The 16,539-nt window shown below is 66.2% G+C and overlaps 1 protein-coding gene across 1 annotated transcript; it reads right to left on the reverse strand.

The window, feature by feature from the left end:
• Nucleotides 1-8,417: 8,417 nt before the first annotated feature.
• CILP2 (cartilage intermediate layer protein 2) lies at nt 8,418-15,780 on the reverse strand. The gene is made up of 9 exons (XM_054805505.1): nt 15,671-15,780; nt 14,259-14,357; nt 13,651-13,923; nt 13,208-13,390; nt 12,717-12,875; nt 12,351-12,611; nt 12,099-12,207; nt 11,845-12,002; nt 8,418-11,748 (listed from the first exon to the last, which is right to left on the reverse strand). Exons 1-9 carry the CDS (start codon nt 15,729-15,731, stop codon nt 9,356-9,358), a joined length of 3,696 nt encoding a protein of 1,231 aa, XP_054661480.1. The 5' UTR covers nt 15,732-15,780; the 3' UTR covers nt 8,418-9,355.
• Nucleotides 15,781-16,539: the final 759 nt, after the last annotated feature.

Raw genomic sequence — 16,539 nt, forward strand, 5'->3', positions numbered from 1 at the left:
CCTGGGGCAGGGGTGCGCGGGAGGCAGGACTGAGCCTGCTGCCCCCCCCCCCCCCCGACCCCGCCGGGCTGGATGGGGACGGTCCCTCCTCGCCCCACATCGGGGGACAGGGAATCAGCGGGGCCCGTGGTCCTGCTGCTTCGGGCTCACAGGAGCAGCATCCCGAGGAGGAGGAGAGCCAGGAGGCTGAGGGACGTGGCCGGGAGCCCGTTTCCACCCGAGTGCTGGCTCCTCATGGCCTGGAGCTCGTTCTGCAGGAGCTGGTTCTGCAGCTGGAGCTTGTCCCTGAGGGGGGGACAGGGAGAGTCGGTGACACAGCGTGGGGCTGGGGGCGGCGAGGAGGAGTGTGGGGCTCACCTGCTGCTCCGCAGGTCCCCCAGCTGCTCCTGCTGCTGGGCCACCTCTGCCTTGAGTGCTCTGTTCTCCTCTGCAGGGAGGTGACGGCAGGGACCAGCGTGTCCCAGGGGACAGCAATCAGGATGACACAGGGGACGGGGATCAGGGGGTGCCAGGGGGTCCCAGGAGATGGGGATGGGGGTCGTCCAGGGATGAGGGTGGCCCAGGGGATGGACATTAGGATGACACAGGGGACGGGGATCAGGGTGACCCAGGGGCCGTTGCCGGTGCCCTCAACCCCCTGTGCCCCCCCCCCCCCCCCAGGACTGACCTTGCAGCTGGGTTACCCTGGCGAGCGCCTGCTCCAGCTCCAAGACCTTCCCCTCCAGCGCACCCTGAGCAGGGGCAGAGGGCAGGGGCTGGAGGCTCTGGCTCGGGACTGAGCGCTGCAGGTTTCCCCGTGGGGCACCGGCCCCCCACCCGCCAGCAGCACCCCGGTCCCTACCAGCTGCTTCCTGTAGCCGTCCCACTGCCCACGGGCTTCGGCAAGGGACCGGTTGGTGACGCCCAGCGCCAACTCGAGCGTGGCCACAAGCTCCCGCAGTCCCCGCTGCGCCTCCTCCAGCCGCGCCACCTCCACCGAGCTATTCCCTGCCATCGCAAAGCCCACAGCCGGCCGGCAGAGCAGGATGGGGAGGGCTACCACCAGCACCAGGGTGGCCACCCCGAGGGCCACAGCCATGTAACTCTGCCAAGCTTGCTTCTGTCGGGGCAGCCAGCGTGGGCTGCAGCCCTCCATCCTGCCTGCGCTGCCCTGCCTGTGCAAAGAACGTACGGGGCTGGGAAGAAGCTCGAGGTGTGCGCCAAAGTCAAGTAGTTTCGTTTCTCAAAGAGTGGGACTTTCCAGGAAATCATGTGGTTCGTGAGCGCGCAGCACCTGGGGCTGGTGCTGTGCCCCTGCCTGCACCAGGGCTGCTACAGGCAGGGCTCGGGCAGATGCTGTGGGGGACCGACCCCCCCCCCCCCCGCAGGGGGTGATACTGGCCCCATGTCCGGGGGGGGGTGGGGGGGTAGAGCTGGGGGGTTGGGGGGGGCTCATGCAGCCCCATGGAGCTGCTGGGGGCGGGGGGGATGGGCACGACAGGGCAGAGCATCCCCCAGACAAGGGGTAATGGGGGTTTGGGGAGTCGGGGGGGGGGGCAAAAATAGGATGTGGGGTACCTGGAGCATGGGGTGCCTGCAGTATGGGACATTAGGGGTACTCAGGGTATGGGGTGCCTGGGGTACAGGGGTACCCGGGGGTGGGGTTACTGGGGTAGGTGGTACCAGCCTGCAAACCCTTCTGCAGTGCAGCCCCCCCAGTTCTGCCCAGCGCGGCTGCCCTGACTCCGGCTGGGCAAAGGGGCTCTGCTGCGGCCAGGATCCGGCCGTGGCAGGCGCTTGGCCCCGTGATGTCTGCGCTGGTCCGGGCTTTCAGGGGACATCCATGTGCAGAACACCCCTGGGCTGCCATTCGGGGGGGGCGGTGTTTCTGGGGAGGGGGAAAGAGCTGGCGAGGGGAGGAGGAGGAGGAGGAGGGTTAAAGGGTGGGGAAGGGCTGTGAGCCGTCCGCTCCCGTCCTTGGGGAGCAGCATCCCCGTCCAGCCACCGCATGGGAGAAATTCAAAAATGCTCTTTTTTCCAGGAGTTGTGCTAAAATCCTGGGGGTTTAACGCTTTTCCCGCTGCTGTTTCTTGGCAGGGAAATGTCCCCCGAGCAAAGGCAACACCAGCCGGTCCATTGCTGCCCCACAGGATCCCGACGTGGGGGGGACGGGGAGAGACGCCTTCCCGGGTCCTCCCCCTGCCACCATGTGGGGCTGGGAGGAGGTGGGGGGCACGGGACACAGGATAGGGTGTATGGGATGCGGGATGTGATATTTGGATATGGGCTACATGATATAGGATGCGGGACGTGGATATGGGATGAGGGCTATAGGGTTAGGATGTGAGGTGTAGGATGTGAGGCGCGGGATGCAGGATATGGGGTGCGGGATATGGGACGCGAAATATAGGATATGGGTGTGGAATGTGGGGTATGGAATATGGGATGCGAAATATAGGATATGGGTGTGGAATGTGGGGTATGGAGTATGGGACGCGAAATATAGGATATGGGTGTGGAATGTGGGGTATGGAGTATGGGATGCCAGCTGTAGGATGTGGGGTGAAGGGTATGGGAATACGGGATACAGGACGTGGGATGCGGGATGCCGGATGGGGGTGGCACTCTGCAGCCGGGGATGTCGCTGTGCCGCGCACCAGAGCTGATCGCCAAATAAATCCGAGTCCGGCTGAGGTGGCACCTGCCCGGAGCAGCCCAGAGCAGGATGGAACCAGGGGGCTGGGGCAGGACCGGGGCAGGGGGGGGGTGGGTCCCGTCCCACTCGGTGCAGGAGGGTGAGGTTAACTTTTTAATTCTCTGCGCGGTAATCGGGAGTAACGAGAATTACTGCAGAGCTTCAAACAAATCACAGATTTGCTTAAAAGTCAGCGGAACTACAAAAGCTGGAGGCTTGGCAAAAGTTATAACGGTGCTTGGCGGAACGGTGAAAGGCGACGGCTTAGCGAAACTTGTAACGATATTGCCCTAACGTGCCGAAAATGAGGGGAAGGGGAAGGGGAAGGGGAAGGGGAGGGGAAGGGGAAGGGGAAGGGGAAGGGGAAGGGGAAGGGGACGGGGACGGGGAAGGGGAAGGGGAAGGGGAAGGGGAAGGGGAAGGGGAAGGGGAGGGAAGGGGAGGGAAGGGGAGGGAAGGGAAGGGAAGGGAAGGGAAGGGAAGGGAAGGGAAGGGAAAGGGAAGGGGAAGGGAAGGGAAGGGAAGGGAAGGGAAGGGAAGGGAAGGGAAGGAAAGGAAAGGAAAGGAAAGGAAAGGAAAGGAAAGGAAAGGAAAGGAAAGGAAAGGAAAGGAAAGGAAAGGAAAGGAAAGGAAAGGAAAGGAAAGGAAAGGAAAGGAAAGGAAAGGGAAGGAAAGGGAAGGAAAGGGAAGGAAAGGGAAGGAAAGGGAAGGAAAGGGAAGGAAAGGGAAGGAAAGGAAAGGAAAGGAAAGGAAAGGAAAGGAAAGGAAAGGAAAGGAAAGGAAAGGAAAGGAAAGGAAAGGAAAGGAAAGGAAAGGAAAGGAAAGGAAAGGAAAGGAAAGGAAAGATATTGCCACCCTTGGCTCCAGCGATGTTGTCTGCCTGTAGATGTGGCGGACACATGCCAAAAACTCGTGTTTCCCCTTTTTATCACCCAGTGTGCCCCCCCCCCCCATAGGCGGGGGTCGGTCATCCCTGAGCAGGCGCAGTATGTGCTCAGCAACGTTCGGAAATGAGTCGGTGGGTTGGGGGGGTCTTGGGGGGTCTCACTGTCCCGTGTCCCCCCCCCACCCTGGGGTCCCCCCCGTGATGGCGTTTCAGGGGCACGCACGCCTGGGAGGCGTTTCGGGAAGGGGCTCACAAGACGGGATCCTGCCTCCGCAGGGTCTCTCCCTGGGCGAGAGGGATGTCCGCCACGTTCCCTCGTTATCACTTTACCCCCCCTTGGGTCGAGAGGGAGATCTGCGACACTCCCTCATTATCAGAGCCTTACGGGGGGGGGTCCTGTAGTCACCGCGTAGCCGCGGCTGGCTGCGTGCCGGTGCCACCGTCCCTGCCACCGCAACTCTGCCGGGGAGCCGAGACCTCCCCCCCCGCCGTGGCACGAGCCCCCCGGCCCCAGGGATGCTCCGGCAGCATCCTGGCACAAAGAGCCAGCGGCCACCGCCTCACCTTTTCTTCCCCCGGGCTCCAGAAATAGCTGTTCCACTTGGTATTTTTATTCTGCTGCTTCATGTGATATAAAAAGCAATGGCTGTGAAATTAAAAGCACACAAAATATTTACCAAATTTCAAGTTTTTGAGTCAGATTTTCAACATCTGGAGAATTAAAAAGCTCTGGCAGATTCGGTGAGCTGTCAGAGTAAAAGACTTTAAATGTGTTGTTATTATTATTTATGGTCTGGAGCCTGAAGAGAAACGAAGGCCAAAGGTTTCAAAAATAGCTTGAAAAAAATGGGAATGGATGTTTTTTCCAGAACCAGCTCACTTTGAACAGTGAGATATTGAGATGCAACTCTTAAAAAATATATCTAAAAAGCAACTGGGAGAGGAATGTGCATCGTCAAGGGCTGCCCCGAAGCCGCCCTGGCATGATGGAGCTCAGCCATCCCCACGGCGTCCCGGCTCAGGTTTGCTTCGGAGAGCAAGTGTCAGTGCTCCGGGCTGACCCTTTCCCTCTTCCCAGGGTTTTCCCCCAAATCCCAGCTTCCAACAGCCCTTTTCCGGGGGACACACAGCGATACCCCCCCGGTGTTCACGCTTCAGGAGGGGTTGGGGTTCTCTCGCCTCCAGCTTGTCCATGTTTGAGGACCGTTTGTTTTCCTCCTCCGGCAGGTTGTCCGGAGGGAGTGCCGGGAGCAGAGCAGTGTCTCTTGGCCAGACTGCCTGGAATTCAGCAGCTGGATCCAGCCTGGCCCCGCCATCGCGGCAGAGACCGGGAGCTGGCACCTCTCGTGTCCCCCTCGCAGCCAGGCGCCTGAGGATGCTCCGGTTTGGGGTCCCCAGGGATGCGCTGGATGCTCCGGTTTGAGGTCCCCAGGGATGCTCTGGTTTGGGGTCCCCAGGGATGCACCGGATGCCCAGGGATGCTCTGGTTTGGGGTCCCCAGGGATGTGCTGGATGCTCTGGTTTGGGGTCCCCAGGGATGCGCTGGATGCCCGGGGATGCTCCAGTTTGGGGTTCCCAGGGATGCTCCAGTTCAGGGCAGGGGATGGAGGAGACACCTCTGCACCCCCTGGGGCTGGAGCGCTGGGCAGGATGCCCCCCCCCCCCCCCCCCCCCCCCCCCCCCGAAGCAGCAGTGCTGGGCATGGTGCAAAGGAGAGAAGCCAGCAAGGAGGGGGCGTGCGGGGGCACATTTTTGGGCTGCTGGGGGCCAGGGCCGGCACACGAGGGCAGCTCCGCACCCCGCTCAGCCCTCACCCCATGGCTTGTCCCCAGGGGGGTGGTTGGGCAGCGCGGCCCCCCAGCCCCTCGGGAGGGTCCTGGGCAGGCACAGTGCCTCGGCTTTTCCCTCTCGTCCCTTGCCTGCGCCTGTTCCCTTGCAGCCTGAAACGTGGATTTCTCCTGTTTTGAGTTGGCTTTTCGGCTGGTTTCTTTTATTATTTTAATTTAGGCACTGTTATTATATTTTCCATTATTTAAAGAAAAAAAAAAAAAAGAAAAGAAAGCAAGCGAGCAGCTTCCCAAGGCCCTTTCCAGCTCCCGGCTGCTGCTCAGAGCAGCTTTTGTTCCCAGCCAGCGCCGGGACGTGCTCATGGGGCACAGCACGCCAGCACCCCCTCCCCGTGTCCTGTGCCCCGCTTCCCTCCTCCCCACGGGGCTGCTGGGGCTTTTGGGGGGATGCACCCCAATATGGGGATGCTGCCGGGGTGGGGGGGGGGGAAGGGACTAAGAAACCGGCAGCCGCATCCCCACCGCAGGGGCCCCCGCAGCACGGAAGGACGTGCCAACGCGCCGGCACACCGTCCTGCTCATTTATGTTGGGCTCCGGCCATCCCTAATTGCTGGTGGGGTGGGACGGGAGCTGCCGGCTCCCGAGTTCCTTTTTCCCTTCCCCGCTTTGCTATTCCCTTTTGGCTGGGGGCCGGGGGTAACAAGAAGCAGCTGAGCTGGCCCCCCCACCCCCCCACCTGCCTTTCCCATCACCGCAGGAATCCGCATTCCGGCACAGAGCCGGGCTCCCGCCGTGCCCCCTCGCCTGCAGCCCACGGGCCCTCCATCCGGGAGCTCTCCCGGGATGTTTCCGTCTATCTCTGCCTCTCGAGCAGCGTCGGAGCCGGATGGACCCACCAGCGCTGGGTACAAGCGGGGAGCGGGACAGGGGTGCACCTGCACCTCCCCACCCTGAGACCCACGGCCAGGACCCCCCCCCCACGCCCCATCCTTTGCCCAAAGCCGGGGGGATCCTCGCTCCGTCCCCAGGCTCCCACCTGCCCATCGCAGAGCCCACGGGAGCATCGCCCATGCCAAAAGGGGCTGAGAAGGCCAAAAAAAGGTGTGTGTGGGGGGGTTTTTTGCCTCCAAAGCCATTGCATTGCAGAAAACCCCTCTGGGCTCTCCATCCTGCAGGCTGTGGGTCCGATGTGGGGTCCCCGTGGGGCTCCCTCCCCACAGCCCCAAAGGGTACCCCTCTCTGAGCCACCACGGGTCGTGCCAAGCCACGTGCCAGCGGTTTCTGCTAACGATTACGAGAATTAGAGACAAAAGCATCCCAGCTGGCAGCCTTGGATGCTCAGCCGTGTAATCAGTCGTGGGCTGGGCTGTGAGCAGCTCAGCATCGCCTGGAAGCCGGGAGCGGCTGGGGGGGTTATTTTGGTACCCGATGATGCTCCATGGCACACGGCTGGGGTGTGGGTCCGGCCGGGGACATTCGGGGTCGGGGTTGGGACCGAGGGGCTCGTTGTTGCCGTGGCTGGAGGGTGTGGGACCCTCAGGATGGGCTCTGTGGGTTCAGCTCCTGCGTGGAGGGTCCCACACCCCCGGCGGGGGGGGAGCAGCAGGAGGATTTTGGCTGCAGCCCCCAGCCCAGCCCCTGACCCCAGGCGGGTTTCCAGCCCTCGGGAATGCGGGGCTGGGCCGGACACCCAGCACGGACCTCCTGCAAACCGGGCACGTCCCTGCCCGTGCGTCCTCCTGGGTGTCCCCGGGACTGGGGGGAGCCCCTGCCCACCTCCTTGGCTCCCCCCTGCCCCTGTGTCCCCCCCAGCACCCCATGGCACCCTGTCGGAGGTCCCAGCCGGCGAGATGGAGCAGGACCCAGCTGTGAGCGTAAGGGGCTGCAAACGGGGGCGTCAGACTGGCCGCTTTTTGTCTTTTTTTTTCACCCCATTTTTCTTCCCTGCCATAAATAGCAGCAGAGCTGCGGGAGCTGCTTCCATCTGCCCGGCCTGAGCAGCTGCCTCCAACCAAGCCAACCAGATGGTGGAAAACAATCCTGCCCGCTGGCGCTCCCCCCAGCACCCCGGCACCCCGGCGCTGTCGCCAGCGGTGCCCGTGGGGGGAGCATCCCCTGCCTTCCCCCGTGGTGGGGGACCTGGCTCCCGGGGGGGGCAGCACCCAGACCCCAGGGGCAGGCAGCACCCAGGGATAAGCAGCACCCAGGGACAAGCAGCACCCAGGCTTTAGGGGGGGGGTGGGAGCCCCACGATGGGGTCCAGGCATTTCAGGTGCCCCCTCCCGCCCTACGCTGCGGCGTCGCCCACCTGCCGTGCCAGCGTCCGGCCGTGGTGGATTCCTATCTGGGCGGGATGGGGAGAGGGATGGGATTTGGCCGCTGGTTTGGCAAAGGCCCCCCTCCGCGTCCCCCTGGGTGCCCCGCATCCCCTTTGATCTCGCGAGCGGCCGCATCCAGTACAAGGGTGAAAAAAAATGCCGCGTTGCGGCCAAGCCGTGTTGTAAAAGGGAAACGTTGTCCCGGGAGCGGTTTGGCCCCATAAGCCCAGCCTGTTCCATTACAGCATCCTCCAGGAGCTGCGGGTGGGAGGGGGCACGGGGCGGGTGGGGGGGGCGACGCCTGTGAAACCCACCCAGAACCGCGAGCCGGGGTGGGGGGGACACGTACGGACAGCAGCCGGACAGACAGACCCCCTGCCCTTCACCCTGGCCGGGGTCACCCAGCGGGTGCCCAGCTCCTCCATCGGCCACATCCCCGTGCTGGGGGGGGACCATGGGGCTGGAAGCTCCCCCCCTCCCCGGCTGCCACGTCCCCCGGCCGCGGGGAGCTGGCGCGGTTCCCCCCACGCCGCTGCCAGCCGGCTGAACCGAGCCCAAGGCAAACAGGAGCTGCTACCGTGCAGGGCAGGAGGCGATGGGGCAGGAGTTTGGGCGGGGGGATGGATACACGGGGCTGGGCACCCCCGGAGAAGCCCGTCAGCCAGGCGGGTGTACACACAACCATATATTTCGTAATAAATAATGTACAAATCCGTACGTGCCCTCGGTGTGCACCGGCACCACTGCCGCGGGGCCGCATCCTGCCATCGCCTCTCGCTCGCTGCCCCGGCGCACCCCAGGAGCTGGGGGTGGGGGGGTCCCGGTGCTGGGGAGGGGGTTTAAGAAATGCCTTCTTTTTTTTTTTTTTTTTTTTTTCCTGGGAAAAAAGGTAGTTGGGGCAAAATGCTCCCCGAGGGCAAAAATAGATGGGTCGGTGACAGCAGGATGGGTGCAGGATGAGGCCCATCCGTGCTCTGTGCTGAGCTCGGATGAAGGCTGTGGGGACCGAGCCCAGCGTCCCAGGCACGCCGCACGCCACCGAGCCCCCACGCCACGGCCGGAAAGCTGGCACTGTGCCGTGCCGGGGCGGAGAGCACAGGGAGGGCTTTTTATCCACATCCTTGGGGTTTTTCCCCAAAAGAAACCCCACGTTTCCTTGTGGGGTGCAGAGCAGGGATGCAGCGGGTGCTCCCAGCTCCTGGCACCCTCGGCCAGCACCAGCCCCGGCGTGGGCACACGGGAGCCCCGTCACGGGGCACAGGGCAAAGTGCTGGGCAGGGGACCCCTTCCCATCCCAGCCCCTTCCCCTATTCGCTTCCACCCCCTCTTTCATTCTTTTTTATTTAAATAACCCCCGTGGGGCCGTGGCTCCGCTGTCGGCACCACCGGCACCGCGGTCCCCGGGGCTGAGCACCAAGAGCTGCCCCGCACGGGGCTGGGGGCAAGGGCAGGGGCGGCGGCGGGAGGGGGCTGGCGAGGCTGGCGGGGGCTACCCGCTGTCACCCCCCCTCCCCGCACCCCGGTGGTCCCCTGCCCCTCTGTCCCCCAGGGGCATGGCAGGAGGGTCCCACTCCATGTGTCCCCTCGCCACGTCCCCTCGGTCGTTATAAATGAGTGCGGGTAAAAGCGATGGGGAAAGGGAGGGCAGAGCTGAGCCAGGGAGGGGGCACGGGGCGGGGGCGGCAGTGCTCACGGCTGCCCCCAGGTCCGGCCCATCCTCCGCCGGCTGCTGGGGGTCCGGCGGGTAGCCGTGGGGCCCGGGGCTCGGGCACCAGAGGCGAAGTCCAACACCTCGGGAGGAGCCCGGCGCATCTCGCCGGTCCCCATCTCCCGCCGGATCTCGGCCAGCGCCTCGGCCGGGGCCGTCAGCAGGCGCTGGAAGAAGCTCTCCCGCCCCACCGGCCGCTCCTGGCAGGTGAAGGTGACAGCCGTGCCGGCGTCCGCCTTCATCTCCCGCGAGAAGCCATCGGAGGTGCCATCGAAGCAGCGGCCGATGGCAATCTCCTTGGCCAACCGTGGGTTCTGGTCCGTCACCGTGTAGATACCATAGTTGTGACCCAATGGGTCGACCGGTGCCAGCATGGTGAAGGCAGCCGTGTGGTTGTTCTCCGCCACGGGCGGGTGACGGCTCAGGTACTCCCGCAGGAGGCTGTTGACGGCCGTGCGGTGGCAGCTGCCTTGGGGGACGATAGAGACCAAGGTGCGATCCACGAGGCTTTGGTCAAAGAGCATCCCGCTGCACTTGAACTCCACGCAGGCACCCGAGGTGTTCTCCAGCAGCGTGTCCCGCACGCTACGGGTGTCACGCAGCCCGTAGAGCTGCCCCCGGGTGCGGGGGTGGCTGCCCCCCACATTTCGGGACCTCACCATATACTCCTGCGGTCCCTCGATCTGCACCTTGATGAAACAAGCCCTGAACTCCTGAGGGTTAGGCCACCACGAGAGGTAGTCGCCGGTCCAGGAGGTCAGGTCGCTCTCCTTGAAGGGCACCACGTTGTACTCATACTTGTCCACCTCCACGCGGTAGAAACGGAGGTGGTTGGCGCTGACCGGCGCCGCCTCGCACTCCTCGAGGCTGCGGTAGGGGTAGATGGGACCGTTGGTCTCATCAACGTTGTTGGGGTCGGGCTTGGCCACATTGATTTGGAAAGCCGTCTTCTTCAAGTCGGGGTCATCGTGGTCCAACCGGCGGTATCCCAGCTTGCCCAGGTAGGGCTGGGACACCCCGATGGCGTTGGGGTTGAGCTTGGGGCTGGAGGCCACGGCTTCCAGCTCCTCCCCACCCAGCGTGGCGGTGACGTACGCCGAGTAGGCGTCGGGGCGCTGGCCGTCACAGAAAGCGGGCAGGCAGGCGCCGTTGGGACCCGTCACCACGCTGTCAAAGCGACCCCATGCCCGGGGGTTGGCGGGGTAGCCGGGCTGGGGCTCCAGGTTGATGAGGCTGATGACCACCCCTTCCAGTTGTTCGTAGGGGTTGAACTTCTCGTTGCTGTAAGCCCTGACCTTAACGAAGCACCGGCGGTCCTCCGGCACGTCCAGGTTGAAGAGACGTCGCTCCCGGATCTCCAGGTTTCCCACCAGGAAGGTCCTCTCCTCCCTCTTCCCTCGGCTCCCCCGAGCCGGCTGGAGGACCCCCTCCTCCTCCCACAAACCGGTCTCGGGGTTCAAGGACCACAATTTCATCTTCTGCAGGTGCTCTGGCATCCGGACCTGCCCCGCATCCATCCGCACCTCCACCGGCCCCGTCTGCAGCGCCGCGCCGGTCTCCCCTTCCCGAAAATCCACGGCGAACATACCGTAGGTCCGCAGAGGGACGATCTCCCCCTCGGCATCAGCGAAGCTGAGGTCACTGGAGGCAGCGCTGGCCGTCGCCATGTCCCTGGGGTCCAGGAAGGTGACGCTGGCTTTGACCGTGCCCCTGAAGACCTCCCCAGAGGGACGGAGGAAGGCGCCGGCAGGAAGGACGAGCTCTCCAACAGGCTCCCGTCCACTCGCCTCCCCCAGCGGGATGGCGTTGCTCTGGCTGCCATCCAGATCCACTGGCTCCTTCTTCCGCAGCATCTTGACCTCCTGGTAGACGGCACCACCGCGGCGGTTGAAGGGCAGGACCTTGACAGCATCCACGAACCTCTGCTGCCGGTCCACGAAGCGAGCCACCAAGCGCTGCGTGTCTGGTGGCACCTCGATGGTGAAGGAACCCTTGTAGCCAGTGAAGCCGACCTTCCTCCCACCCAGGAAGATCTGCCCGAAGCGCAGGGGCTCGCCGGTGTCGGCCGCCGTCACCCGTCCCTGCACCAGGACGCGGGGCTGGGCGCAGGGTCCACAACCGCACTCGGCCACCACCTTGATGGGCAGCAGGAAGCCGGCACAGGGGATCTCCCGCATCTCCATCCTCCGCACCCCACAGCAGCGCCCCGTATCTGCCCTGCACCCCGACTGCTCGGACGGGCTGCCGGCACACGGGGCGGGCGGGCAGCGACCCACGTTGTAGTAGCGGGAGCCGGCGGCGTCCTGCGGGCACTCGCTGGGCAGCTCCACGAGGCTCGGCTCAGGCTCCGGCTTGCAGCTCTGCTGGCCCTGGGCTGGGGGGGGAAGACAGGAGGGTTAGGATGGTCCTCCCCACCGCACGCCCCGTCCCGGGATGATGACGCCGCTAACGAAGCCCATCCCATTCTCACCCAGCACGGTGAGCTGTGCCGGTGCCGATTTGATGGCACCCGCCTCGGTGCTGGCTTTGCAGTGGTAGGTGCCAGCCTGCTCCGGCGCCAGCCCCCGCAGCACCAGGCGGCTGCCGTACCGGTGTACCTTCCTCTCCAGCAGCGTCCCGTTGTGGTACCTGCCGTGACGGGGACGGGCTCAGCAGGGACGCGGACGGGGCTGCCGTTCCCTGCCGTCCCCGGTCCCGGCTTTCCGCCGCCCGGATCCCGCTCACCAGTAGTATTTCTTGGGCACGGGGGTGCCCGAGGCTTTGCAGCAGAAGGTCACCTCCTGCCCGACCACCCGCACCTTCGCCTGGGGGTGCAGCACCATGTAGGGTTTCTCTGCAGGGGAGGAAGGTGGCAGAGGATGCGCTGAGCCGCGGCCGCTCCCCTGGATCGCTCCCCCACCCCCGCACCGCGCATCCTTCGGGGAGGTCCCTCGAGGGGTGCACGGCTCGGCCCCCGCCCCCCGCCGCGATGCTCACCCAACCTCTGCAGCATCACGTGCGCCACCGCCACGCCGGAGCCATTGGAGATGATGGGTGCCAGTCCTGGGGCGAAGCCCTCGCGGTGGGCGCTGATGTTGGCGGAGGTGCCGTAGCACAGCCCCGACACAGCGAAGCGCCCGCGGGCATCGCTGCGGGCCAGCAGCACCGGCGGGCGGCCCTCCAGGTAGACGTGGACGTCTGGCAGCGCCGCGCCAGCGGCGGAGACGACGGTGCCCTGCAGCGCGTGCTCGGGGCATGCTGCGGGGCAGCGTGGCGCTCAGACCCCATGGCCGTGGCCGGCGGCGGGGCCACGCGAGTCGGGGGCACCAGGGAGGGGGTCCCCACGTCCCCGAGGGCAGGTACCTGGGCAGGGCGAGGGGGGACATTTCTGCACCTCGGTGGGGCGGCCGGCGCACGGCATCTTCTTGGTTTTCTTGCAGCTCCGGCGCCGGACACGTGTCCCGGCACCGCCGCAGCTGCGGGAACAGGGGCCCCAGGCGCCCCACTCCATCCACGCCGGCTCTGCGGGGGAGACGCCGGGCAGGCATCGGGCACCGTGCTCCCCCCCGAGCCCCCAGCCTGGGGCGGCCCTGCAGCTCGGTGACGCGGGGGGGGCCCCCCCTCTCCGGGAGGCTCCATCCAGCCGCCCGTGCCCAGCCAGCCTCGGCTCACCCCCGCGCACCCCTGCCAAGCTATTTTTATCAGCGTGGCCTCTGTTATTGCAATTAAGCTGACGATGTGCAGACAGCGGTGGCCGGCAGCCGCGGCCAGGAGAGGAGCCGGAGGCGGCTGGGGGGGAGCAGCGGCCGGGGGGCAGGTGGGTGCCAGTGTGCGGGGGGAGCCGGGGTCCCTACCTGGGCAGGGGCCAGCGCTGCACGGCCGTCGCTCCACGGCTTTGCCCTTGCACTTGAGCTCCTTGAGCGCGACCAGCAGCCGGGCATTGACGCAGCGGCGAGTGCGGGTCTGGGTGCCGCTGCTGCCGCAGGCGCTGCGCGAGCAGGGGCTCCAGGATGACCAGTGCGACCAGTAGATGTGCTCTGGGGGAAGGGGGGGATGGAGAGGGGTTAACGGGAAACTCGCCGCCCGCATCCAGCTCCGCGGGGGGACACATTGTCCCCGGGACGATGCCCAGCGTCATGCACCCAAGGGGCGATTGCTGGAGGTGGGGGCTCTGCTGTAGCGGGGGGGGGCAGTGACGAGCAAGGGGGTGAGTGCAGCGATGGGTATGGACCCCCCCCCAAAGTGCCAGCGGGGTCCGAGGTGGGGGGGGTGGGATGCAGCAGGGATGGGCACTCACCCAGCGGGCAGAGGAAGCGGATGTGGTAGTTGGAACAGGTCTTGCCCTGCGGCTGCTCCTTGTTGACGCAGCGAAAACCCTTCTTGGGGCTGACGTGCACCACCTCACCCACCTCCTCGGGAAGCTCCCACTCGGTGGTGCGGGCCTGGATGGCCACCGGCCGCTCGCAGACGCGCCCGCGGTAGTAGAAGCGAATGGCCTCCAGGCTCTCGTAGTCCCCGTCCCCCCCGGGGTGGTCGATGTTGAACCAGGACGTCCACTCGGCTCCTCTGCCTGGGATGGAGCGAGCCCTGAGTGCGCGGATGGGGAGCGGTCCCCCCGTCCTGAAGCACCCCGGGGTGCCATCGGGGCTGGGGAGAGCTCGGGGACGTCGAGGGCTGTGTGGACCACGGATGAGTGGATGAAAGCACGTGGGAAAGGGGGGCACCGGGGGATGTGGCGTGGGAGCCTCGGGGAGCGCAGGGTGGACATCGCGTCCCTGCTCCGAGGGGGATGCCACCGCGGGGGGAGATGGCACCTCCCGGGCTGGCGGGGTGGGCGTGCAGCCCCTTTGGGGCGTCCTGGCCGCGGGTCCCCGGTGGGACGGTGGGGCTTGGGGACAGCCGTACCTGCCGTGTCCAGGTCGAGGTCTGCCAGGCTGGGGGCTGCTTTCCAGGGCTTCCCCGCCGCGCCGCTCTTGCCCAGCTCCGAGTCGTTCTCCAGGGGCTCTGGAGGAAGCACGGGGGGAGAGCACCGGGTGCCAGGGCACCCTCATCCCGGGGCACCCAACAGCGCCGAGCCACGGGCACCGATGTCACGCTGCACAGCTCAGCCTGTGCCAGGACGGACCACGTCCCCACGGGATGGGGACCCCTCAGCCCTGGCTGCTCCGGGGTGAGCTCACCCTGGGGGTGATGCGGGACAGGGAGACGAGCCGGGATGCCCACGGATGCGCCGGCTACGCCGAGCCCACGGCATCACACCGAGCCCCCACAGCCAAGCCAGGATGCGGCACGAAATTGGGCTGTAAAACCACAGCCCGGGCGGGGGGGGCTTGCTGTGCACCCCAGGTGGAGGGGTGTCCCCCCCCCAGCTCCCCCCAAGCCCGGCCAGCCATGTCCCACGGGAGTTAAGCCCAGGGAGCCAGGATCTCCACGGGCAGCTCTGCCCACCCACCCCTCGTGCGGGTGATCCCGGGTGTTGAGATGGGGGGGTTCAGCCATGCGGGGGGGGGACAGGAGAAACCTGGCCTCTGGTGCCTGTCACCCACGAGGATGGGCAGGATGCGTCCAAACACCCCAGACACCCCTGTGCAGCCTGGAGCACTGTGGGCACCCCATGGGCAAGCAATGGGTGCTCCACAGGCACCCCAGGGAATGCAGTGGGCACCATCCTGCACCAGCAGCAATCCCACGGTGGGGGGGACTCGACCCTGCCGCCCCGTCCCCTCCCCAGGCAGAAGGGAGCTGGGGGACAGTGGGGACCCACCACAGCCCCTGTCCTGCACGTGGATGGATTTTGTCCCTGGACCAGGAACATTCCTGGCTCCGTCTCGCACGGATGTTGCCCGTGGCACCTTGTAGAGACCCCCCCACAGGGCTGGGGGAACCTCAGCACGGGGGGGCAAAAAGCCCCCACGGAGGAGCTGGGGTGACCGAGTCCGCCAGGGCTTCCCGCAGGTGCTTGGCCATCCGGAGCAGGCAGGGCCGGCGGGGACACGGCACGGGGCACGTCCCCGTCCCTCTGGTGACATGGCCCCGGGGAGGGCAGCGCTGCCCTGAGCCTCACCAACGCGTCCCCCCGCCGGCAGATGCCAGAGGGACCGTCCCCAGCCATGCCCACAACCCTGCCGCACCTCTGACCCTGGCACGCATCTGTCCCCGGCACACATCTGTCCCCGGCACACATCTGGCGAGCGCTCGGCCCCATCCCCATCCTGCCCCGCATCGCCACCGCCAGCCCCCAGGAGGGCAGGGATGCCCCTGGCCGGCGGCACGGCCGGGGTCCCCACGCCGTGGTTAGATGGCAGACCCGGCCTTACCTGGTGCCCTGGCACCGTGCAGGGCGGCGAGAGCCAGGAGGGCCAGCGCCAGCTCCCCCATGGCTGCCTGTGCGGCAGCCGCTCGGCCGGCGACTGTGAGCGCGGCGGCACCGCGGGTCTATATATGAGGCCTTTCCCCCTTGCGCCGGCAGACAGCGGCAATCGGCTCCTGGCACTCGGGGCCGTCGGCTCTGCCGGGGCTGGATCGGTGTCAAGAGGGAAGCGGGAAGGAGCCCTCCCCGGCGAGCCGGCCACGCGCTGCTGCTCACCGCTCCAGCCCGGGAAACTTGAGGGTTTGTTTTTGCAAAGCTGCTAAAATTGGATGCGCTTGGGAATGCAGAGGGGAGGGAAGGGAAAAAGCCGAGCGAGCCCAGCCTCGGCGCTCCTGCGGTTGGGGTCGGGGTGCCAGCACTCCCCTGGCACCCGCTGCCCCGGGGGCACGGCGAGCTGGCGGGGCCGGTGGGCGCCCACGCCGTGACCTGGCCCACGTGGGTGTGCTGGAGCTGCCCGCGTCCCGATGCCGAGCCGGAGCTGAGGCCGTGCAGAGCTCGGTGCACCCACGGCCCTGACCGCCTTCCGGGGCTGCAGGATGCACAGCACCCAGCGGCGCTGGCGTGTGATGAAGGAGGCGGGGGGGGACACACATGGTGGGGATCACCCCCAAACCGCAGCCACCCGTGGTTGGGGACCGCGGCTCCCGCCCGCAGCCCGGCTGGCGGAAATCCCAGCGCATTCCCTGCATTCCCCGAAAACTCCGGCTGCACCGAGCTCCCAGAGCGGGGGAGGCAGCTCCCAGTGCCGTTGTGGGGCTGAGGACACCCGCTCCGCCGGGACAGGTGGGGACGGTCCCCAGGGGTGGCTCGTCACTG

The sequence above is a fragment of the Grus americana genome, chromosome 28 (assembly GCF_028858705.1).
Source record: "Grus americana isolate bGruAme1 chromosome 28, bGruAme1.mat, whole genome shotgun sequence".
Taxonomy (NCBI): domain Eukaryota; kingdom Metazoa; phylum Chordata; class Aves; order Gruiformes; family Gruidae; genus Grus; species Grus americana.